The 24,924-nt window shown below is 35.1% G+C and overlaps 1 protein-coding gene across 6 annotated transcripts in view; it reads left to right on the top strand.

Annotated features, from left to right (window-relative positions):
• The window catches only part of EXOC6B (exocyst complex component 6B), a 729,400-nt gene that overhangs the window by 430,067 nt on the left and 274,409 nt on the right, over positions 1–24,924 (top strand). For all 6 annotated transcript variants that reach the window (XR_004352738.1, XM_032652455.1, XM_032652454.1 and 3 more), the window contains 2 exons: positions 5,653–5,787; positions 19,436–19,615. Coding sequence is in view for 5 of the 6 variants with exons in the window: in XM_032652455.1 (XP_032508346.1) it covers positions 5,653–5,787; positions 19,436–19,615 (315 nt within the window). In the remaining variant the exon portion in view is untranslated. The remainder of the gene's footprint in view (positions 1–5,652; positions 5,788–19,435; positions 19,616–24,924) is intronic.

Below are 24,924 nucleotides of genomic sequence, written 5' to 3'. Positions count from 1 at the left end.
TCTTTTGATAGATAGAATGTGTTCCCTATAGGTAATGCTCATTTTAAAATAGAAAATTTTCAGTTCCCCAAATTAACTCTCTTACTTTTCTGGCTTCCCTCTCATGACAACCTTGCCACTAGCCACCTTCCCACTCATGAAGAAGAGTGATTTAATGTAGACAATTTAAATTTTTAAATTTAAATATTAAAAATTTTGTCCTCCTCTGAAGGAGAAACATATTGAAAGGAAGAAGGTGAGGAATTGCTTATTTTGGTGGGTGTTTTTTTATCTCTAAAGTTAAAAAGCTGATGTTTTGGGTAATTTTATAGGTGATGGAATTTGTGTCCAAAACTCAAAGTCTCTAAATTCAAACTATTTTTTAAACATCTTTATTGGATTATAACTGCTTTACAATGTTATATTAGTTTCTGCTGTAAAACAAAGTGAATCAGCTATGTGTATACATATATCCCCATATCCCCTCCCTCTTGCGTCTCCCTCTTACCCTCCCTATCCCACCCTGCTAGGTGGTCACAAAACACCCAGCTGATCTCCCTGTGCTATATAGCTGCTTCCCAAGAGCTGTCTATTTTACATTTGGTAGTGTATATATGTAAATACTACTCTCTCACTTCGTCCCAGCTCACCCTTCTCCCTCCCTGTGTCCTCAAGTCTGTTCTCTACATCTGCTACTTTATTCCCGTCCTGCACCTAGGTTCTTCAGAACCAGTTTTTAAAAATTTTAGATTCCATATATATGTGTTAGCATATGATATTTGTTTTTCTCTTCCTGACTTACTGCACTCTGAATGACAGACTCTAGGTCCATCCACCTCACTACAAATAACTCAGTATCGTTTCTTTTTATAGCTGAGTAATATTCCATTGTACATATCTCCACATCTTCTTTATCCATTCATCTGTCGACGGACACTTAAATTGCTTCCATATCCTGGCTCTTGTAAATAATGCTGCAATTAATATTGTGGTACATGACTCTTTTTGAATTATGGTTTTCTAAGGGATATGCCCAGGAGTGGGATTGCTTGGTCATATGGTAGTTCTACTTTTAGTTGTTTAAGGAACCTCCATACTGTTCTCCATAGTGGCTGGAGATTTACATTCCCACCAACGGTGCAAGAGGGTTCCCTTTTCTCCGCACCTTCTCCAGCATTTATTGTTTGTAGGCTTTTTGGTGATGGCTATTCTGACTGGTGTGAGGTGATACCTCATTGTAGTTTTGATTTGCATTTGTCCAATGATTAGTGATGTTGGGTATTCTTTCATGTGTTGGTTGGCCATCTGTATATCTTCTTCAGAGAAATGTCTATTTAGGTCTTCTGCCTGTTTTTGGATTGGGTTATTTGTTTTTTTGATATTGAGCTGCATGAGCTGCTTGTATATTTTGGAGATTAATCCTTTGTCAGTTGCTTTGTTTGCAAATATTTTCTCCCATTCTGAGGGTTGTCTTTTCGTCTTGTTTATGGTTTCTGTTGCTGTGCAAAAGGTTTTAAGTTTCATTAGGTCCCATTTGTTTATTTTTGTTTTTATATCCATTTCTCTAGGAGGTGGACCTAAAAAGATCTTGCTGTGATTTATGTCAAAGAGTGTTCTTCCTATGTTTTCCTCTAAGAGTTTTATAGTGTCTGGCTTTACATTTAGGTCTTTAATCCATTTTGAGTTTATGTTTGTGTATGGTGTTAGGAAGTGTTCTAATTTCATTTTTTTATACGTAGCTGTCAAGTTTTCCCAGCACCACTTCCTGAAGAGGCTGTATTTTCTCCATTGTATCTTCTTGCCTCCTTTATCAAATATAAGGTGACCATATGTGTGTGGGGTTATCTCTGGGCTTTCTATCCTGTTCCATTGATCTATATTTCTGTTTTTGTGCCAGTACCATACTGTCTTGATTACTGTAGCTTTGTAGTGTAGTCTGAACTCAGGGAGCCTGATTTATCCAGCACCATTTTTCTTTCTCAAGATTGCTTTGGCTATTCGGGGTCTTTTGTGTTTCCATACAAATTGTGAAATTTTTTGTTCTAGTTCTGTGAAAACTGCCAGTGGTAGTTTGATAGGGATTGCACTGAATCTGTAGATTGCTTTGGGTAGTAGACTCATTTTCACAATGTTGATTCTTCCAATCCAAGAACATGGTATATCTCTCCATCTATTTGTATCATCTTTAATTTCTTTCATCAGTGTTTTACATTTTTCTGCATGCAGGTCTTTTGTCTCCTTATGTAGGTTTATTCCTAGGTATTTTATTCTTTTTGTTGCAGTGGTTAATGGCAGTGTTTCCTTAATTTCTGTTTCAGATTTTTCATCATTGGTGTATAGGAAAGCAAGAGGTTTCTGTGCATTAATTTTGTATCCTGCTACTCTACCAAATTCATCCATTAGCTCTAGTGGTTTTCTGGTTGCATCTTTAGGATTCTCTGTGTATAGTACCATGTCATCTGCAAACAGTGACATTTTACTTCTTTCCTGAATTAGATTCCTTTTATTTCTTCCTCTTCTCTGATTGCTGTGGCTAAAACTTCCAAAACTATGTTGAATAAGAATGGTGAGAGTGGGCAACCTTGTCTTGTTCCTGTTCTTAGAGGAAATGCTTTCAGTTTTTCACCATTCAGAACGATGTTGGCTGTGGGTTTGTCATATATGGTCTTTATTATGTTGAGGTAGGTTCCCTCTATGCCACTCTCTAGAGAGTTTTTTATCATAAATGGGTGTTGAATTTTGTCAAAAGCTTTTTCTGCATCTATTGAGATGATCATATGGTTTTTCTCCTTCAGTTTGTTAATATGTTTTATCACATTAATTAATTTGTGTATATTGAAGAATCCTTGAATTCTTGGGATAAACCCCACTTGATCATGGTATAGGATCCTTTTAATGTGTTGTTGGATTCTGTTTGCTAGTATTTTGTTGAGGATTTTTGCATATATGTTTATCATTGATATTGGCCTGCAATTTTCTTTTTTTGTGACATCTTTGTCTGGTTTTGGTATCAGGGAGATGGTGGCCCTGTATAATGAGTTTTGGCGCGTTCCTCCCTCTGCTCTATTTTGGAAAAATTTGAGAAGTATAGGTGTTAGCTCTTCTCTAAATGTTTGGTAGAATTCACCTGTGAAGCCATTTAGTCCTGGGCTTTTGTTTGTTGGAAGATTTTTCATCACAGTTTCAATTTCAAACTTATGATTGGTCTGTTTATATTTTCTATTTCTTCCTTGTTCAGTCTTGGAATATTGTGCTTTTCTAAGAAGTTGTCCATTTCTTCTAGATTGTCCATTTTATTAGCTTATAGTTGCTTGCAGTAATCTCTCATGATCCTTTGTATTTCTGCAGTGTCAATTGTTACTTCTTCTTTTTCATTTCTAATTCTGTTGATTTGAGTCTTCTCCCTTTTTTTGTTGATGAGGCTGGCTAATGGTTTATCAATTTTGTTTATCTTCTCAAAGAACCAGCTTTTAGTTTTATTGATCTTTGCTGTTGTTTCCTTCATTTCTTTTTACTTCATTTCTGATCTGATCTTTATGATTTCTTTCCTTCTTCTAACTTTTGGAGCTTTTTTGTTCTTCTTACTGTAGTTGCTTTAGGTGTAAGGTTAGCTTGTTTATTTCTGATGTTTCTTGTTTTTTGTGGTAGGATTGTATTGCTATAAACGTCCCTCTTAGAACTGCTTTTGCTGCATCCCATAGGTTTTGCGTCGTTGTATTTTCATTGTCATTTGTTTCTAGGTATTTTTTGATTTCCTCTTTTATTTCTTCAGTGATCTCTTGGTTATTAAATAGTGTATTGTCTAGCCTCCATGTGTTTGTATTCTTTACATATTTTTTCCTGTAATTGATATGCAGTCTCATAGTGCTGTGGTCGCAAAAGATACCTGATATGATTTCAATTTTCTTAAATTTACCAAGGTTTGATTTGTGACCCAAGATATGATCTATCCTGGTGAATGTTCCATGAGCACTTGAGAAAAAAGTGTATTCTGTTGTTTTTGGATGGAATGTCATATAAGTATCAATTAAGTCCAACTTGTTTAATGTTATTTAAAGCTTGTGTTTCCTTATTTATTTTCATTTTGGATGATGTGTCCATTGGTGGCAGTGAGGTGTTAAAGCCCCCTGCTATTACTGTGTTACTGTTGATTTCCCTTTTATTGCTGTTAGCATTTGCCTTATGTATTGAGGTGCTCCTACGCTGGGTTCATTAATATTTACAATTGTTATATCTTCTTGTATTGATACCTTGATCATTTTGTAGTGTCCTTCTTTGTCTCTTGTAATAGTATTTATTTTAAAGTCTCTTCTGTTTGACATGAGAATTGCTACTCCAGCTTTTTTTGATTTCCATTTGCATGGAATATCTTTTTCCATCCCTTCCCTTTCAGTCTGTATGTGTCCCTAGGTCTGAAGTGGGTCTCTTGTAGACAGCATATGTATAGGTTTTGTTTTTGTATCCATTCAGCCAGTCTATGCCTTTTGGTTGGAGCATTTAATCCATTTACATTTAAGGTAATTATCAATATGTATGTTCCTATTACCATTTTCTTAACTGTTTTGGGTTTATTATTGTAGGTCTTTTCCTTCTCTTTTGTTTCCTGCCTAGAGAAGTTCCTTTAGCATTTGTTGTAAAGCTGGTTTGGTGGTGCTGAATTCTCTTAACTTTTGCTTGTGTGTAAAAGGTTTAATTTCTCCATCAAATCTGAAAGAGTTCCATAACTTGAAGGTTGATTACTTGGATTTGAATCCCAGTTTTAATGTTACATGATCTAGAGTAAATCAGTTCATTTTTTCTTTTTTCTCTTATAGTAGAATGGAAGTAATAATTATGCCCATTTAACTTACTTCTTCTGGTTGCTGGGAGGCGATCTAAGAAAATGAATTGTGCAGTGCTTTATAGACTTTAATTCTATACAGACAGTAGTATTCTTCCTTATCCTCCTCTCAAAGTAATTTATAGATGAGTTTTTATCTTACCAGTACTCCCTTGTTTAAGGATCTACTCTGTAAGAAAAGGAAAATAGTATTAACTAAAGAATATTTAATTTTCATAATAAGTCTGTGATTTAGAAATTATTATTAACATTTTATGGTTAAAGAAAGAGGCTTAGAGAAGTTAAGTAACTTTCTCAATATCAGTAATTTTATAAGTATTTGCTCCCTGTTTTCTCTGACTTCAGTGCTCATGTTTTTTTCTTACACAAACTAATGTAGTTTGTTAATATACTGTAACCTGTTCCAACATTCCTTTGTTCATCACGCCTAATTTTGAAACTTCTTGACATTTCAGTCATTCTTGTTCTTTTAATTGGAGTTCATTTATTTCATGCATTTGGCAATTATTTATTGCCACGTACTATGCTAAACACTATCAGTTTTTGATCTTAGTTTAATCTTTATTTTGAACAGAAGACAAGTTTAAAATAGTGACACTTGCTCCTATTGTTCCCCCTGTATTAGGGGGAAATACAAGTTGCTTTGGGAAGTCAGGGAAGTCTTCACAGAGGAAGTGATACCTAAGCCTGTGCTCTAACATTAACTTTTTATAGAATACAGATGGCCTCTGCCATTATGTCTTTTGTTTTTGTTGTACCATCAGATTCATACTGAGCCACTCATCGTAGGGTGAATAGTCAAATTACTCTTACATTTTCTTGTTATTTTCCAGCTTGTCCAGATTATTATCAATACAACACACTTGGAGAAATCCTGTAAGTACTTGGAAGAATTCATCACCAATATCACTAATGTGCTTCCAGAGATAGTCCACACCACCAAACTATATGGCACCACGACTTTTAAGGTGAGAAAGCCCTACATTACTGTAGAAGTGCTTCTGGTGTGCTGGGGCATTCTACCTAACATGACTTTGTTTCTCCCATATGTCATACATGGTCTTCAGAATAAGTCCTTATGATTTCCTTAGAAAAACAAATATCAATGCTAATTTTGGGGTGTTTAAACTAAAAACAGTCTACAGCTGTGTCCACTAAATCTTCCTTATATTTCATTCATGAAAATGACTATTTCCTCAGTTGACCACCTGACAGGCAAGTATTTTTAAATATGGTCTAGAAAAGAGTGGTTGCAGCTGAAATCAACAGCAATTTAAAAATTTTAATTTAGCTATCCTTTCTTTTCTGTGTCCTGGGTCCAGTTTTTTTTTTCTTTTAACTTTACATTTTAGTGAGGAATTTCTGTCCCTTGCTATTGTAGTTAGCAATTTTATAATCATCTTACAAGGCCACAGGACTAGTTTTGATGCAGTGTTGGATTAAATAGAAAAAATGACACTCTTATAGAGCAAAAGAAGACTTGATGGTAGATGAGTTTCTGGAGAGTAAAGAGCCTTAGGAAACTCATTTATATTGCCACGTGAGCTTTAAATAAATATTAAGCAGGGCAATATCTTAAACTAAAATGGTAGATTCTGACATAATGGCCAACATGTATGCTTTGGGAGTTTGTTATTGTTTGATTATTTTAGTTCTGAAACAAATCTATGTCACCCTTTTGAAATCTAGAAGTTGTTAATTAGATATGAAGTGGTAGAGTTGAAATCATGATTTATGTTTATGGTATCTCCTTTTTTTGATCATTTTGTTCTCTGTGCCTATTTATTGGTACCTTCCCTTGAGAATGGATTTAACAGAAGAAATCCAATTTGATTCATATTGCTTATTTTATTTTAAGACATATAAAAATTGTTGGTATGATCTCTTTTTTCTGTTCCAAGAAAAACAATATGAAAGATCCTGGCCAATGCAATCTTGAGAGAGAAGAACAAAGCTAGAAGCATCACACTTCCTGATTTCAAATTATATTATAAAGCTATAGTAATCAAAACAGTATGGTATTGGCATACAGACAGATACATAGATCAGTGGAACAGATTGGAGAACCCAGTATTAAATCCATGCATATATTGTCAATTAATTTATGACAAAGAGGCCAAGAATATACAATGAGGACAGGATAGTCTTTTCAATAAAAGCAAGTCAAAACTGCAGTGAGATAATACCTGAGATAAACACATGTTAGAATGGCTATCATCAAAAATACAAGAGATAACATATACTGGCAAGGATGTGGAGAAAAGGGAACCTTGTACACTGTTGGTGGGAATGTAAGCTGGTACAGCCACTATGGAAAAGAGTATGGAGCTTCTTCAAGAAATTAAAAATAGAACTACTGTGTGATATGGCATTTCTGCTTCTGAGTGTGTATTAAAAGGAATCGAAATCATTATCTTGAAGAGTTATGTATACTTCCATGTTCACTACAGAATTAATCATAATAGCCAAGATATGGAAACAACCTGAGTGTCCATCAACAGATAAATGGATAAAGAAAATGTTATATACATATTCTCCATATATATATCCATATATATGTGTGTATGTGTGTATATAGATGTATATATGAATATTATTCAGTCGTGTAAAATGAGGAAATCCTGCCATTTGAATCTTAAAAAAATTCAAACTCATAGAAACAGAGAGTAGAAAAGTGGTTGCCAGGAACTGGGAGAGTGGGTTTGGCAAAAGAGAGAAGTTGGTAAAAGGGGTACAGACTTTCAGCTATAAGAGGAATAAGGTCTGAGGATCTAATGTAAAACATGGTTTCTATAGTTGATAATACTGTATTGTGTAATATTTGCTAAGAGGATAGAACTTAAATGTTCTTACTAAAAAAAAAAGATAAATATGTCAGGTGATGAATGTGTTAAATAACTAGATGATAGAAAAGAAATCCTTTCACAATATATTTGTATATCAAATCACCACAATATGTATTTTAAATGTCTTATAATTTTGTTTTCAATTGTACCTCAGTGAAGCTGAAAAAATGGAAAAAGTGAGATGTGTTACAACAAGATATTCTTTATCTATGTTTATGATTAGGTTAGCTGCTAGATGAGTTACACATTCATGATGTGACCATGGGTTGTTTAAAACTCCCTATAAAATTACTTACAACAGAATTAATTATGCATGATATTATGTTGGTATGTTTACTTGTAAACTTTTCAATGATGTCTCCTTGTAGTAATACTGATACAGTTTTACTGAGGGAAAGACTTATTTCATAAAGAGGCCCCAATTATTAGTATGAAAATATGACAAGAGCTTTAAGAATTTCAGGACGACCTTCCTTAGATAGTTTAAAGGAATTATAAGTGCTCTTAATATTAGCATTATTATGAAGCATGGGTAATAATTTTATCAAAAATATTTCTACATGATTTCTACATGTGGAAGCCAAAATTTCTCTAGGAAAGAAAATGAAGGAGACGCTTATAGTTAAGTGTTCAATAGAAAATAGGAGTTAGAGAGTTAGAATATGATGTTCATTTATACTTGTTTATCCTATGGGGAATATGTAATATGTACTGCTATTCTTCCCCTAATCCATCTCAATTTTCTTATTTCAAGGGCTTTTCAAATTATGGTCAGAAATCCTCCCAAAGGGTGGCTTGTGTATTTTGTTGTTCCAGCATTAAAATTGCTGAGGGAAAATTAAAGGCAGACAGGAAGCCATAGAGGTTGAGCAGCCAGTTAAATACTTAGTAAAGGAGACGTTCTGGAGACCACTAAAGGTCATGTTGACAGTGCTTATTGGAAACACTGATTGCTTAAAACACATTGAAAGTTTATTTTTACCAGGACTATTTCAGACCAACTAACCCAGAACTCAGTATAAACATGGCAATTGTAACAGCTACATATTGTGTATTTTCCTAAGCTACTGTTTCCAGAAAACTTTCACTTGCAGATGGAAACCTTAATGCTGAAAAAGGGGCAAAAACAATCAGAAGGTCTTCAAGGTATTTTCTTGCAGAGTTCCTTCTTGTTTCTACCATATGTGACCTAATCAAGCTGGTATCCTTAGCTTTCCTTGTTTATAAGAATTCCCTCACTTACAAAATAGAATGAAGGTATTTATTAATTTACCCCATCACAAATATTGCTTGTGTACCTACTATAAAATATGGAAGAGAAAATACTTAGTCCTTGGATTTAGAGTCTATAATCTACGGGGAAGACAGGCACTGTAAGTTCTATAAAGAACTGTGCAAAAAATGCTGGAATAATGTAATAAATACATTAAATCTCTCACTGATTCTCCAAGTTTTTATAAAGCATCTGCTACATACCAGGCAATAAACCAGTCTCCTGACTTTACACAGCATATATTCTCGTGAGGGTGATAGATGATACAGAAACAAAAAATTTAATATAATGTGAGGTAGTGGTAAGAGCTAGGAAGAAAAATAAATGACCTGAATGAAATAAGAAATTGAATCACTTGGATTTCTGATAGATAAGCAATCCAGTCAGAGGTAACAATATGGTAGAAGGTATTGGTGTATTCAAGGTGATCAGTATGCAAGGGGGTCAGTCTGGCCGTGAAGTATTTATTGGTAAGGGTGGTAAGAGACAAGATCGTCAGGAGTCATATGATTTCTGGACTTGTAGGCCCCAGTAAATACTTTCTATTTTATTTTGAAATGAAATATGAGGTCATTAGAAGATTAGAAATGGTGGTGATAACCTGATTTATGATGGGTAACCCTAGTTGCTATGTGGAAAATATACTATAGGTCAGTAAGAGTGGAAGAAGAGAATCCAATTTGAAGGTCATTGCAGTAGTCTAGGTAAGAGATAATGGTCACTTGGACTACAGTGGTAGGGTTGGAAGTGGTACGAAATATTTTTGAAGATAGAGATGGCAAGTTTTATTGCTAGATTAGGTATGAGATTATAAGAGATAGAATGGAGTCAAGGATAATTCCAAGAAACTTAAACTAAGCAAACTGGATTAACTAAGATGGGGAACAGCGAGAAAATAACAGCTTTGGGGAGTGGCAGTAGAATCAAGATTTCCATTTTTCACATATAAAGCTTGAGGTATTTATTAGTCATTTATCATAGAGATTAAATTGACAGGATAAAGTCTTAGCTGGACATAAAAATTTAGAATTCATAAGTGTAAAGATGGTATTTTATGCCATGGAGCTGGCTTTCTTTTGGGAATTTAATATAGATAGAGAAAAGGTGTGAGGATTGAGCTCCAAGGGAAATCAACACTGACAGGTCTAGAAGAAGAGGTGAGTGGTACTTATCTCAGTTCTGAGACCTTCAGGGAAGACTTACCAGAAAAGGCCCAGTAGGAGGTGTCCAGCAGTAGTATCTTGGGACCAGCAGGAGGTGTCCAGGTGGAGAAAGGATGAGGAGGGAGTAAGGGACATTTTTAGGTGAGGCAACTTCATGTAAAAAGATGAAATAATGAAATAAAATCATACTTCTTTGGTGTAGAATAAGGGTAGCAATGACATAGAGAAGTAGGTAAATATCAATTGTGAAGCACTTTGTTTTATAATGATAGATAATTTGGACTTTATCCTACTAAAGTCTTTGAGAGACTTCAAGCAAGGGTGTGTTGCAATTTTAAAAATAATCATTTACTTTGCCTAATTAGAAGGAAGGAAGGAATGATAAAAGCATGGAATGCAGGAAAGGAATGAGACAAGAAAAAAGAAAGGAAGGAATAAATAAATCACAATTACTTGAAATTCATAATCAGAGGAAATGAAATACCGAGAATACTTTGTATAACTCTGTGCTAATAAATTTAATGATCTATAGGAAAATATGTGATTAAAAAAGTGATTCAGGAAGATAAAGAGGACTCCCTGATGGTGCAGTAGATAAAACTCGGCACTCCCAATGCAGGGAGCCCAGGTTCAATCCCTGGTCAGGGAACTAGATCCCAGGTGCATGCCACAACTAAGGGTTTGCATGCCACAACTAAGGAGCCTGTGTGCTGCAACTAAGGAGCCAGTGAGCCACAACTAAGGAGCCCACATGCTGCAACTAAGACCCAGTGCAACCAACTAAATAAATAAATATTAAAAAAAGAAAAGAAGATAAAGAAAATTGACATAACTATGAAAAAAATGAAAAAGTTGTTAAAGACTTCCTAAAACTGGGGAAGATTCACATGATTTTACCAGTGAATTCATTCAGGCTTTCACGAAACAGATAATTTCTGTATAATTTAAACTACTCCATATCGTAGAGAAAAATGGAAAATATCTCAGTTAATTTTTGTGAAGTCAACATAACAATGATTCAAAACTTAAAAAAAAAAAAGTTCTGAAGACCCTAGGGGCTGGACAGGAATAAAGACGCAGACGTAGAGAATGGACTTGAGGACATGGGGAGGGGGAAGGGTAAGCTGGGATGAAGTGAGAGAGTGGCATGGACATATGTACACTACCAAATGTAAAATAGATAGCTAGTGGGAAGCAGACACATAGCACAGGGAGATCAGCTCAGAGCTTTGTGTCCACCTAGAGGGGTGGTATAGGGAGGGTGGGAGAGAGATGCAAGAGGGAGGAGATATGGGGATATATGTGTATGTACAGCTGATTCACTTTGTTGTAAAGCAGAAACTAACACACCATTGTAAAGCAATTATACTCCAATAAAGATGTTTAAAAAAAGATAATAGCAATTGATAAAATAAATATTAGAGCAACAGAAAAAGAGAGATTTGGTCATAAAATGAGGTTAGCTAATATTTAATAAGCTCATGATTCCCTCAGGTGTGCCAGGCTCTTTATGAAAGTTATTAGATTTAATAAAGGTGTTAAAACTATGGAAAAAAATATAGTAGCTGAAATTAAGTTTAAAAATAAACTTAAAAAGACACCATAAACTTAAAAAGACACCATAAAATCCCTGAGCAATTAAAGACAAATATTGATGTAAAAATCATAAATAATAAAATATCAAACAAAATCCAGAAGTGCATAGAAAGCAGGGATAAAGCAATGTTAAGAATGCAAGGATGATTAGTATTAGAAAGTTGTTTAAAATTATTCACTACTGTAATAGATCAGGTGAGAAAAAATGCATGAGTATTTAAAAAGATACTAAAAAGGTATTTTATGTAAGGCCACATCTCTTCCTGATAAAATCTCTTAGTGAACCCCTCTATCAGTAATTGACAGATCAAGGAGGCAGAAAATTAGTAAGGATATTGTTGAACTGAATGGTGCTATCAATCAGCTAGATCGAATTGACATTTATAGAATACTTCATCTAACAACAGCGTAATACATATTCTTCTCAAGCTCATAAGAACATTCACCAAGACAGACCATGTTTTGGGTATTAAAGCACATCTTAAAAATTTTTAAAGAATAAAAATCATATAAAGCTTGCTCTCAGACCAAATGGAATTAAACCCTGGAAATAAATAACAGAAAGATAGCTAGAAAATCCCCAAATATTTGGAGATTAACCAGCACACTTCAGAAAAACACTTGGGTCAAAGAAAAAGTTTCAAGAGAAATTAAACAGTACTAAATTAAAATAAAGTATAACTTACTAAAATTTGTGGCATCAGTGAAAGCACTGCTCATAGGGAAATTTATAGCATTAACTGCATAAATTCCAAAAGAAGAAATTTCACGATCAGTAATCTAAGCTTCTACCTTAGGAAACTAGGGAAAGAAGAGCAAATTAAATCCAAAATAATCAAAAGAAAAGAAAAATTAGAGCAGAAATAATTGAAAACAGAAAAGCAAAGGAGAAAACCAATGAAACCAAACATGGGTTTTTAGAAAGATCAATAAAATTGATAAACTTTGAGTTAGGCTGACCAATAATAAAAGACAGAAGACACAAATTACTAATATCATAAATGAAGAAGGGTTCATCACTACTGATTCCATGGACATTAAAATATTAATAAGGGCATATTATGAACAACTCTATATCCACAAATTAACAACCTACATAAATCGAACCAATTTTTTCAGAGACACAATTTACCAAAACTCACACAAGGAGTCATAATCTAAATAGCCTTATATCTGTTGAAGAAATTGAATCAGTAATTAATGGCTTTCGAAAATAGAAAACACCAGGCCCAGTTGAAAGAAGTTGAGCAAGACACAAGTAAATGGAAAGATATTCAATGTTCATTAATTGGAAGAATTAATATTGTTAAAATGTCCAAGCTACCCAAAGTGAACTACAGATTCAATGCAATCCCTATCAAAATGGTACTTTTTTTTACAGAAATTGAAAAAAATATATTAAAATTTGTATGGAACCACAAAAGACTCTGAAAATCCAAAGCAATCTTGAGAAAGAACAAAGCTGGAAACAACACATTTCCTGATTTCAAATTATATTATAAAGCTATAGTAATGAAAACAGTATGGTATTGGCCTACAAACAGACACATGGATAAATGGAACAGATTGAAGATCCCAGAAATAAGCCTATACATATATGGCCGATTAATTTATGACAAAGGGGCCAAGAATATACAATGAGGAAAGGATAATTTCTTAAATAAGTGGGTTTGGTGAAACTGGACAGCCACATGCAAAAGAATGAAACTGGATCTCTGGCTTATACCATAGACACAAATCAAATCAAAATGGATTAGAGACTTGAATGTAAGACTGAATCCATAACACTCCTAGAAGAAAACATAGAGGGTAACTTCTTTGACATTGGTCTTGGAGATGATTTTTTGGAGTTGGCACCAAAAGCGAAGGCAATAAAATCAAGAATAAACAAGTGGGACTTCATCAAACTAAAAACTTTCTGTACAGCAAAGAAACCATCAACAGAATGAAAAAGCAACCAATGGAATGGGAGAAAATATTTGCAAATCATGTATCTGGTAAGGGGTTAATATCCAAAAAACACAAAGAGCTCATACAACTCAATAGCAAAAAAACAATCTGATTAAAAAATGGTCAGAGGAACTGAATAGACATTTTTCCAAAGAAGACATACAAATGAGCAGCATGTAAATGAAAAGATGTTCAACATCACAAATCTTTAAGGAAATGCAAATCAAAACTACAATGAGATATTACCTTACACATTAGAGTGGTATCATCAAAAAGATAAGAGATAGGGTATATATCCAGAGAAAATTCTAATTTGAAAATATACTTGCACCCCAGTGTTCATAGTGCACTATTTACAATAGCCAAGACATGGAAGCAACCTAAATGTCCATCAGCAGATCAATGGTTAAAGAAGATGTGGTATATATACAATGGAATACTACTCAGCCATGAAAAAGAACGAAATAATGCCATTTGCAGCGACATGGATGGATCTAGAGACTATCATACTAGTAAATAAAGTAAATCGGGCAGAGAAAGGCAAATGCCATATATCACTTATATGTGGAATCCAAAATATGATACAAATGAACTTATTTACAAAACAGAAGTAGACCCACAGACATAGGAAACAAACTTATGGTTACCAAGGGGGAAAGGGGATGGGGGAAGGATAAATTAGGAGTTTGGGAGTCGCAGATACAAACTACTATTTATAAAATAGATAAATAAAAAAGTTCTACTGTATAGCACAGGGAACTATATTCACTATCTTGTAATAAACCATAATGGAAAAGAATATGTGTGTGTGTGTGTGTGTGTGTGTGTGTGTGTGTGTGTATAAAATATATGTATAGCTATACTTTGCTGTACACCAGAAAATAACTTAACATTGTAAATCGACTATACTTCTATTAAAAAAAAGAGACACAAGAGATAACAAATGCTGGCAAGGATGTGGAGAAAAGGGAGCCCTTGTGTACTGTTGATGGGAATGTAAGCTGGTACAGCCACTATGGAAAACAGTATGGAGGTTCCTCAAAAAATTAAAAATAGAACTACCATATGATCCAGCAATTCTACTTCTGGGTCTATATTCAAAGGAATCAATATCTTGAAGAGTTATGTATACTTTCATATTCATTACAGCATTAATCAAAGTAGTCAAGATATGGAAACAACCTAAGTGTCTCTTAATGGATGAATAGCTAAATTACACACGCACACACACACACACACACCACATACACACAGTGGAATATTATTCAGCCATTAAAAAAAGAAGAAAATCCTGATCAGTTGCAAAAACATGGATGAACCTAGAAGGCATTATGCAAAATGAAATAAACCAGATAGACAAATACTTCATGGTATCATTTATATGTGGAATCTAACAAAAAAAGTTGAACTCATAGAAACAGAGAGCAGAAACATTATTGCCAGGGCTGGGGGGTGAAGAAATAGAGGTTGATAAAAGGGTACAAACTTTCAATTGTAAGATGAATAGTCTGAGCATCTAGTATATAACAATGTGACTATAGTTGATTACACTATTGTATAAATGATAATTGCTAAGAGAGTAGAACTTCAGTGTTCTCACCAAAACAAACAAACATAAAAGTAAATATGTGAGGTGATAGCTGTGTTAATTAACTTGATGTGGGGAATCCTTTTGCAGTGTATACCTATATTTAGTCATTATGTTTTTCATTTTAAATATCTGACAACTTGGCAGTTATATGCTAATTAAGCTGAAAGAAATTCTACCTAATATTTAAGGATGAAATTTCACCACTTCTCTATAATATTTTCCAGGAGATAGAAGCAGAGAGAATACTACGTAACTCACTTTATGAGGCTAGCATTACAATAATACCAGCCAGACATCGCAGGAAAGGAAAGCTACAGACTAATATTTCTCATGAACTTAGATGCAGAATCCTCAACAAAATATTACGAAATTGAATCCAACAATGTATCAGAATTATACACTACCACCAAGTGTGTCTGCAAGACTTATTCAACATCAAAAATCAAGTATTGTAATTCATCACATTAATGGGCTAAAGAAGAACAATTATAGAATCATATTAATAGATATAGAAAATGCATTTGACAAAATCCAACACCTATTCATGATAAAAACCTCTCAGCTAACTATAATAGAAGGGGAATGCCCTCAACTTGGTAAAGAACATCTACAAAAGTCCTACAAATAACATCATACCTGATAGTGAGAAACTAGAAACTTTCCTGCTAAAATCATGAAAAAGGCCGGAATGTTCTTTTATACCACTCTTATTCAACATTCAGTAAGCCATGAAATAAAAGACTTACAGACTGGGAAGACAGAGATAAAACTGACTTAGTTTACAGATGACATGATTGTCTAGGTAGAAAATATGAAAGAATTAATAACAAAAAGACTGCTGGAAGTAATAAATGAATGTAGCAAGGTTCAGCATATAAAATTGATATACAAAAGTAATTTGCTTTATCATTATACCAGTAACAAATAACTGGAATTTGTAATTAAAAACATAATGCTATTTACATTAACATTGAAAAAAGAAATAGATATAAACCTAACAAGATAAACAAGATCTATGTGAGAAAACCTGTAAAACTCTGATAAAAAGTAATAAAAGAAGTAAGGTCTAAATAAGTGGAGATATGTTCCATATTCGTGGATAAGAAGATTCAATATTTTATCAAGATATCAGTTCTTTTCAACTTAATCTAAAGATTCAGTCCCAGTCCAAATTCCAGCAACTCATTTTGTGGATATTGACATATTGTTTCCAAAGTTTATGTGGAGAGGCAAAACACCCAGAATAGTCAACACAATATTGATGGAGAAGAACAATGTTGGAGAACTGACACTACCTGACTTCAAGACTTACTATAAAGCTACAGTAATCAAGACAGTGTGGTATTGGAAAAAAACAAACAAACGATAATTAGGTCAAGGGAACAACATAGGAGCCCAGAAATAGACTCTCGCAAATATAGTCAACTGATTGTTGACATGCAGTAAACTCGGTTTAATGGAGAAATGAAAGTGTTTTCAATAAATGTTGAAACAACTCGACATCCACCTGCAAAAAAGAAAAAAAAATGAACCTAGACACAGATGTTACACTTTAAAATTGAATTAAATATTTGAGTTTGAGTTAAACTCAAAAAAAATTGAATTGAGTTAAAAATTAACTCAAAGGGGATCACAAACTTACATGTGAAACACAGCACTATAAAACTCTTAGAAGATAACATTAGGGAAAATGTTGGTAACCTTGGGTTTCACTATGACTTAAGGTACAGCAACCAGAACACAATCCATCAAAGAAAATACTGATAAGATGGACTTCATTAAAACGAAAAACTTCTGCTGTAGAAAAGACACTGTTAAAAGAATGAAAAGAAGGAGAAAATGTTTGTAAAATGCATATCTAATAAAGGACTTATATCCAAAATATACAAAGAACGGGTAAAAGTCAACAATAAGAAAATTAAAAAGTGGGTTTAATGTGGGCTCACTTTAAAAATGGGCAAAAGATCTGTATAGATACCACACCAAAGGATGGAGAGGGAGTTATAAGTTAAAACAACAGTGATACCATTGTACAACTCTTAAAAAGACTAAAACTGAAAACACTGACAACAAATGCTGGAGCAATAGCAGCTCTCATTCATTGCTGGTGCTAATACAAAATGGTAATGTTATTTTGGAAGGCAGTTTGTCAGTTTCTTACAAGGCTAAACAGAAATAGTCTTCCCATGCAATTCACCAGTCATGCGTCTTGGTAACTATCCAAGTGAATTGAAATGTTAAGCTACACAAAAACTTACACATAAATCATTACAGTAGCATTATTCAAAATTGACTACACTCAGAAGCTATCAAGATGTCCTTCAATAGGTAAGTGGATAAACAAACTATGATACATCCTGACAATGGAATATTATTCAGTGATGAAAAGGAATGAATATCAAGCCATAGAAAGACATGGAGGAAAATTAACTGCACATTGCTAAGTAAAATAAGCCAATCAGCTACATACATGGTTCCCAGTATAAGACATTTTAGAAAGGCAAAGTTCTGGAGAAAGTAAAACGATGGTTTGTTTCCAGGATTTGGGGGATGAGCAAGGGAGGGATGGATAGAGTAGAGTGGATTTTTATGACAAGAAAACTATTCTGTACGATTCTGTAATAGTGAATACATGACATTATCCATTTGTAAGTACCCATGGAACTGTACAACACAAATAGTAAACCCTGATGCAAACTGTGAACTTTAGTTAATAATAAAATATCAATATCAGTTCATCTCTTGTAACAAATGTTCCACACTAATGCAAGGTTTTTTAAATAGGGGAAACAGTGAGAAGGGGGATGGCGGGCACTATCTGGAAATGCTCTGTACTTTCTGCTCAATTTTTCTTTAAGCCCAGATTTCTAGAAAATAATGTTTATTAATTAAAAGAAAACTTAATAAATGGGAATTCAAGGACAGTATTAAATTATCATACAAGTAAGTAAATATGTAAGCAGAGAAATGCTCTTAGAACTGTGTTCAGATAAGTAAACATAGTCAATGCCTATATTATAGTATGTAAATACCTGTAAAATTATGCAGCCGTTAAAAAGGTGAAAATGGAGAGGCGGGTATGAGTTCGAGTAAAGTTTTGGGGGTAGAATTTATAGGACACCGTGACTATGAAGGAATGAATGGAATCTAATATGTTGCTTAAATCTCTGCCTTGGCCTGAAATGAACAGGTGAAGAGTGGGAATTATGATTATTCTTGTCCTGGACTTACAGTATTCAAAGTTTCTGTGAGCCATAATGAAGGAAACAATCAGAAATATGGGTCTGTAACAAGAAAGGGTTTGGACAGATATAGTGGAAGCCATAGGAGGTGCTGAAATCATCCAGTGGAAGTGAGAGGATTAGAGGCCAGAAAAGTAAAAGTAAAACTATGTCCTGAAAGCCAACAGAGAACAGGGTAAGATGAGACTGAAAAATGGATATTGGATATGGTAGCCTGGCGGTCATGGATTACCCTGGACCAGTCCATGTTGATGGATGGTTAGATTGCAGTGTAGACTGTTTTCTCCTAAAAATGTTTTTCTTGGAGCTTTAGTCCCATAACACTCCTTAGAGCCTTTTATATGCCAGTGTAAATCAAGACTCTTTTAAACTGGGTTTCTCAGAGTTAATTGATCTAGGAACTTTTTTGCTGTCATTTAAGCATTTTTCAGGACTGTTGTTAATTAGAGCATATTTTAGGAAATGTGTGCCAATCTTTGAAGAAACTTGATTATAAAGAATCTAGAAAGGTAGGATAGTAACTAGTGGGAACATAGAGCATTAAATTAGAAACTTCAGGATACTTAAAATAAGCAAAGTGAAGACTAGCAACTATAAGAGAGGTTGATATTGCAGGAAGAGAGGTTCTTGGAATCCCAGAAGAGAAGAAAGAGAATAGGATCCTGAGAATGAGTGTAGTTTTAAACATAGGTAAGAAAGAAGGTACAAAGGATGCAGATAGCTGAGGGCAGTGAAGGCAGTTTCTCTATTTGGTGAATCAATATAATAATTTGTCTTGCAGATACAAAATAGAAAGGACTCTACTGAGCTTTTGAAAACAAGAAAAATTAATGGAGACTGTGATATTACTTGATATTCTCAATTATGTTACTTAGTTTGAGATGTCTCCAAGCAGAGATTTCTGCTTTGCTTATACTGGAATTTTGAATGACTATTCAAATTTCATATTTCACAGGATGCCAGACATGCAGCTGAAGAAGAGATTTATACCAACTTAAACCAGAAGATTGACCAGTTTCTACAGCTGGCTGACTATGACTGGATGACAGGAGATTTGGGCAACAAAGCTAGTGATTACCTAGTAGACCTCATTGCCTTTCTCCGTAGCACCTTTGCTGTCTTCACACACCTTCCTGTAAGTGACTGTTGCTTTTACTTTGTCCATCATATAGAAAAAAGGTTTCTTAAAATCTAGATTGGTAAAATATGTTTGTTTCTGCTTTGACTAGCCAGAAAGCTGTGGATATAAAAGCTCACACTATAATTATCATCCCTTAACAAGATTTAAAGACCTCTTTCTCATTTTTTCATTGACATTTGCATTTTGTTTATTCTGAAAATGGTTCCTAATATTATGTCTACTTATATCCCTCCTAACTTCAAGGTAATTAGTACAAACATATAATGAATGCCTTGGTAGAAGTAGAATAGAAAATTAGGAGTTAGAATTTTAGATATGTATTCTTAAATTCTAGAATGTCCATTTAAATTTTTTTATATCCTCAAATTTCTGGTGAAATTCTCCATCCTTTTTCCAATTTGTCTATCTTTCCTCTATTTTCTTGAACATATTTATCACAGACTTTTAAAAATTGAAGTATAGTTGATTTACAATATTATATTAGGGACTTCCCTGGCAGTCCAGTGGTTACGACTCTGTACTCCCAATTCAGGGGACATGGGTTTGATCCCGAATGCCTCACGGTGCAGCCAAAAAAAAAGTTACAATATTATATTAGTTTCAGGTGTACAGCGTAGTGATTCAGTATTTTTACAGATTTTACTCCAGTAAAAGTTATTATGAGATAATGGCTATAATTCCATGTGCTATATGATATATCCTTGTTGCTTATCTATTTTATACATAGTAGTTTTGTATCTCTTAATCCCCTTCTCCTGTCTTGCCCCTCCCTCTTTCCCTCTTTTCTGTTGTTTCTTGATCTTTATTTTATTTATTAACTCTCTAATCTTTATTATTTCCTTCCTTCTGATGACTTTGGCCTTTGTCTTTTTCTAATTTCTTTAAGTGGTTGGTTAGGTACTTTATTTGAGGTTTTACTTATTTCTTGAGGAAGGCCTGTATTGCTATAAACTTCCCCCTTAGAACTGCTTTTGCTGCATCTCATAGATTTTGGAGTGTTGTGTTTCCTTTTTCCTTTGTCTCAACGTATTTTCTGATTTCCTCTTTGATTTCTTCATTGACCAGGTGGTTTTTTAGTAGCATGTTGTTTAGTCTCCACATGTTCATGCTTCTCCCATTTTTCTTCCTGTAATTGAGTTCTAATTTTATACCATTGTAGTGGGGGAAAATGCTTGATATAATATCTATCTCCTTAAATTTGTTCAGCCTTATTTTGTGGCCCAGTGTGTGATCTGTCCTGGAGAATGTTCCATGTGCACTTGAAAGGAATGTGTATTCTGCTGTTTTTGGATGAAATGTCCTATAGATATCTTAACTGTTCAAGTGTGTCATTTAAGACCACTGTTATATGATTGATTTTCTGTCTGGATCATATGTTCGTTGATGTAAGTGAGGTATGAAAGTTCCCTATTGTTATGGTATTGTCATCAATTTCTCCCACTATGTCTGTGAATATTTGCTTTATATATTTAGGTGCCCCTAATATTACACTGAGTGTAATATCCTTGTCTTGTATTGATCCCTTTATCATCATATAATGCCCTTCTTTGTCTTTTGTGATAGCCTTTGTTTGAAAGTCTATTTTGTCTGAAGCGAGTATTGTTACCCCGGCTTTCTTATTGTTCCCGTTTGTGTAAAATATCTTTTTTCATTTCCTCACCTTCTTTGTGTATGTGAGTTTCTTAGGCGACATATAGAAGGGTCTTGTTATTTCATTTAATCAGCCACCCTGTGTCCTTTGAGGGAGCATTTGTCCACTGATATTTAAAGTAATTATTAATAGGTATGTACTTATTGCCATTTTGTCACTTATTTTCTGCTTGTTCATGTAGTTCTTCTCTGTTCATTTTTCTTCTCTTTGTTTCTTCCCTTGTGGTTTTGTTGATTTTCTTTAGTAGTATATACCAGAGAACTCCTAGATGTTTTCATTTTTTACAATTTGCTCTTTTCTTTTGCTGTTCTGATTGGGTGATTTACATCATTCTACCAGATCACTTATGCATTCTTCTGTATCACTTAGTTTGCTATTCATTCCTCCTAGTGTGCTTTTAATTTCAGCTGTTGAATTCTTCATTTCTGATTGGGTCTTTTAAAATACTTTCTAGTTTCTTATTAAAGTTATTAGTGTATAGATAGATTCTTTCCCCTAATTCAGTTAACATTTTTTATAACCAATGGTTTGAATTCTTCTTCAGGTAAATCGTTTATTTATGTTTCATTTTTTTTCAGCTGTTTTTTCTTGCTCTTTCAATTGAGAACAGTTCTTCTGCCATTGCATTTTGCTTAACTTTCTCTGTTTCTATGAGTTTAGGTGAAACAGTTACCTATTGTGGTCTTGAAGGGGTGTTCTTATGTGGCAGCATCCCTATGTGTGCCCAGTGCCTTTGGTGGGAGAGCTGGATTTGGTGTGGAAACAAGTCACATCTTTCCTCAGGATGTGCTGGTAGCTATCAGCTTGGTAGGGAGTGGGGCTAGAGATGGAGGAGCTAAAGCTGGCACCAGGTGTGAAGTGGGACTTCCCCTCTGCTCAATGGCCATGACGATCCTATGAGGGGTGGGGTCTGATCCCAAATTCCTGGAGCAGAAGCCCTGAGGGTCTGGCCTGGGCCAGCTCTGTTCCCTTTGTGCTTCCCCCTTTTTCCACACTGAGAGCCTTGCCCAAGTGGCGGGAAGTGCTGAAGTAAGTTGGGTCCATGGGGTCTCTTGGCCTGTGTTGGTTGCAGACAGAGGTTCAAGCTGTCTCTGATACGCTGCCTGTATAGGTTCCCACAATTGTTTCCCTCACAGCTGATTACTGCCCCCGTCCCTGCTGCCCCTGCCCTGTTGTGGAACCACACTATAGAACTGTTGTTGTCTATGTGGACTTTCAGTATCAGGAGTTGAGCTATGTTCGAATACTGCCATCAGAGATTTCGGCTGCTTGTGATGTTCTGCTTGAGTAAGCATCAACAATGACCCCAATCCCACCCAGGCTCCGCCCAAAGACCAGGTTGTCTGTGCATCCCAAGATCGAATTTTCTCCCTGGTCATGACCACCCCAGATTTAATGCCCTGCTGTGACATGGAGTGAGCAGCACTGGTGCATTGGCTCGTCTCAGGCTGAGGCACGCACTGAGGTGGTTGTGGGAAACCTGGCAGCCACTAGAGCAGAACTCTTTCCACCCTGCCTTGAGGGCAACCCAGCACTCATGTGCTCTTCATGAGTGTTCAGGCTTCCCACTGCTCCCCTGTTAGTCCCAGTGGTCCTCCAACCAGCCAAGGAATCTTGTCTCTCCTGCACAGGACCCCAGACTTGGGCATCCAATCTGTGGCTCTCACCACTCACTCCCCAGGGCAGGTGTCCACCCATGTATTCTTCTTGTTACTCTGAGTCACCTCCCAGGAACACAGGGCCCAACCCGGTCACGTTCTTCCCATTCTGCCTGACTACCTGTGTATCTTTCTTACAGCCTTGTTTGTACCAGATTCCTTCTGCCAGTTTCCAGTTAGTTTTCAGTGAGAATTGTTCAACATGTAGATGTATTTTGATGAGTTCATAGGGAGATGTGAGCTCCATGTCCTCTTAATCCACTATCCTGATCCTCCTCCTCTACAGTTCTTTTAAAGACATTTATTAATGCCTATGTGTAGTTCACCTACATAATGGTTCGATTTGTTTCTGAGGTTTTGGTTTTTTGGTTTTTTTGCTGTTGTTTTCAGTCATATGGTCCTATCTCTTCCTACCATTTTTTGGTATATATTAGACATTGTTTTTAAAATATGTAGCGGTTCCAAATGATATCACCAGCCACCAGAATCAATTCATCCTTTCCCTTACTAAGTAGCTAGAATGAGTGGGTGGGTTGTGGTTTGGGCCTTATCATCTTAATCCAATGATGGATTGATCAGGGTTGAGCTTGGGTTGCAGTTGTAATGTACCTTTGGTTTACCTTTTTAAAATTTAATTTAATTTAATTTTTTAACATCTTTATTGGAGTATAATTGCTTTACAATGTTGTGTTAGTTTCTGCTGTTTAACAAAGTGAATCAGCTATACATATACATATATCCCCATATCTCTTCCCTCTTGCATCTCCCTCCCTCCCCCCCTCCCTATGCCACCCCTCTAGGGGGTCACAAAGCACCAAGCTGATCTCCCTGTGCTATGCAGCTGCTTCCCACTAGATAATCAGCTTTACATTTGGTAGTGTATATATGTCCATGCCACTCTCTCACTTTGTCCCAGCTTCCCCTTCCCCTTCCTCATGTCTTCAAGTCCATTGTCTAGTAGGTCTGCATGTTTATTCCTGTCTTGACCCTAGGTTCTTCATGACCTTTTTTTTCTTTTTTAGAATCCATATATACATGTTACCATATGGTATTTGTTTTTCTCTTACTCACTTCACTCTGTATGATGGACTCTAGGTCCATCCACCTCACTACAAATAACTCAATTTCGTTTCCTTTTATGGCTGAATAATATTCCATTGTATATATATGCCATATCTTTTTTATCCATTCATCTGTTGATGGACACTTAGGTTGCTTCCATGTCCTGGCTATTGTAATTAGAGCTGCAATGAACATTGTGGTATATGACTCTTTTTGAATTATGGTTTTCTCAGGTATATGCCCAGTAGTTGGATTGCTGGGTCGTATGGTAGTTTTATTTTTAGTTTTTTAAAGAACCTCCATACTGTTCTCCATAGTGGCTGTATCAATTTACATTCCCACCAACAGTGCAAGAGGGTTCCCTTTTCTCCACACCCTCTCCAGCATTTATTGTTTGTAGATTTTTTGATGACGGCCATTCTGACTGATGTGAGGTGATATCTCATTGTAGTTTTGATTTGCATTTCTCTTATGATTAATGGTGTTGAGCATTCTTCCATGTGTTTGTTGGGAATATGTATATCTTCTTTGGAGAAATGTCTATTTAGGTTTTCTGCCCATTTTTGGATTGGGTTGTTTGTTTTTTTGATATTGAGCTGCATGAGCTGCTTGTAAATTTTGGAGATTAATCCTTTGTCAGTTGCTCCATTTGCAAATATTTTCTCCCATTCTGAGGGTTATCTTTTCGTCTTATTTATGGTTTCCTTTTCTGTGAAAAAGCTTTTGAGTTTCATTAGGTCCTGTTTGTTTCTTTTTATTTCCATTTCTCTCGGAGGTGGGTCAAAAAGGATCTTGCTGTGGTTTATGTCATAGAGTGTTCTGCCTATGTTTTCCTCTAAGAGTTTGATAGTTTCTGGCCTTGTATTTAGGTCTTTAATCCATTTTGAGTTTCTTTTTGTGTATGGTGTTAGGGAGTTTTCTAACTTCTAACT

The sequence above is a fragment of the Phocoena sinus genome, chromosome 13 (genome assembly GCF_008692025.1).
Source record: "Phocoena sinus isolate mPhoSin1 chromosome 13, mPhoSin1.pri, whole genome shotgun sequence".
NCBI lineage: Eukaryota > Metazoa > Chordata > Mammalia > Artiodactyla > Phocoenidae > Phocoena > Phocoena sinus.
The sequence above is the reverse complement of the archived record's forward strand: the minus strand, read 5'-3'. Positions and strand labels throughout refer to the sequence as shown.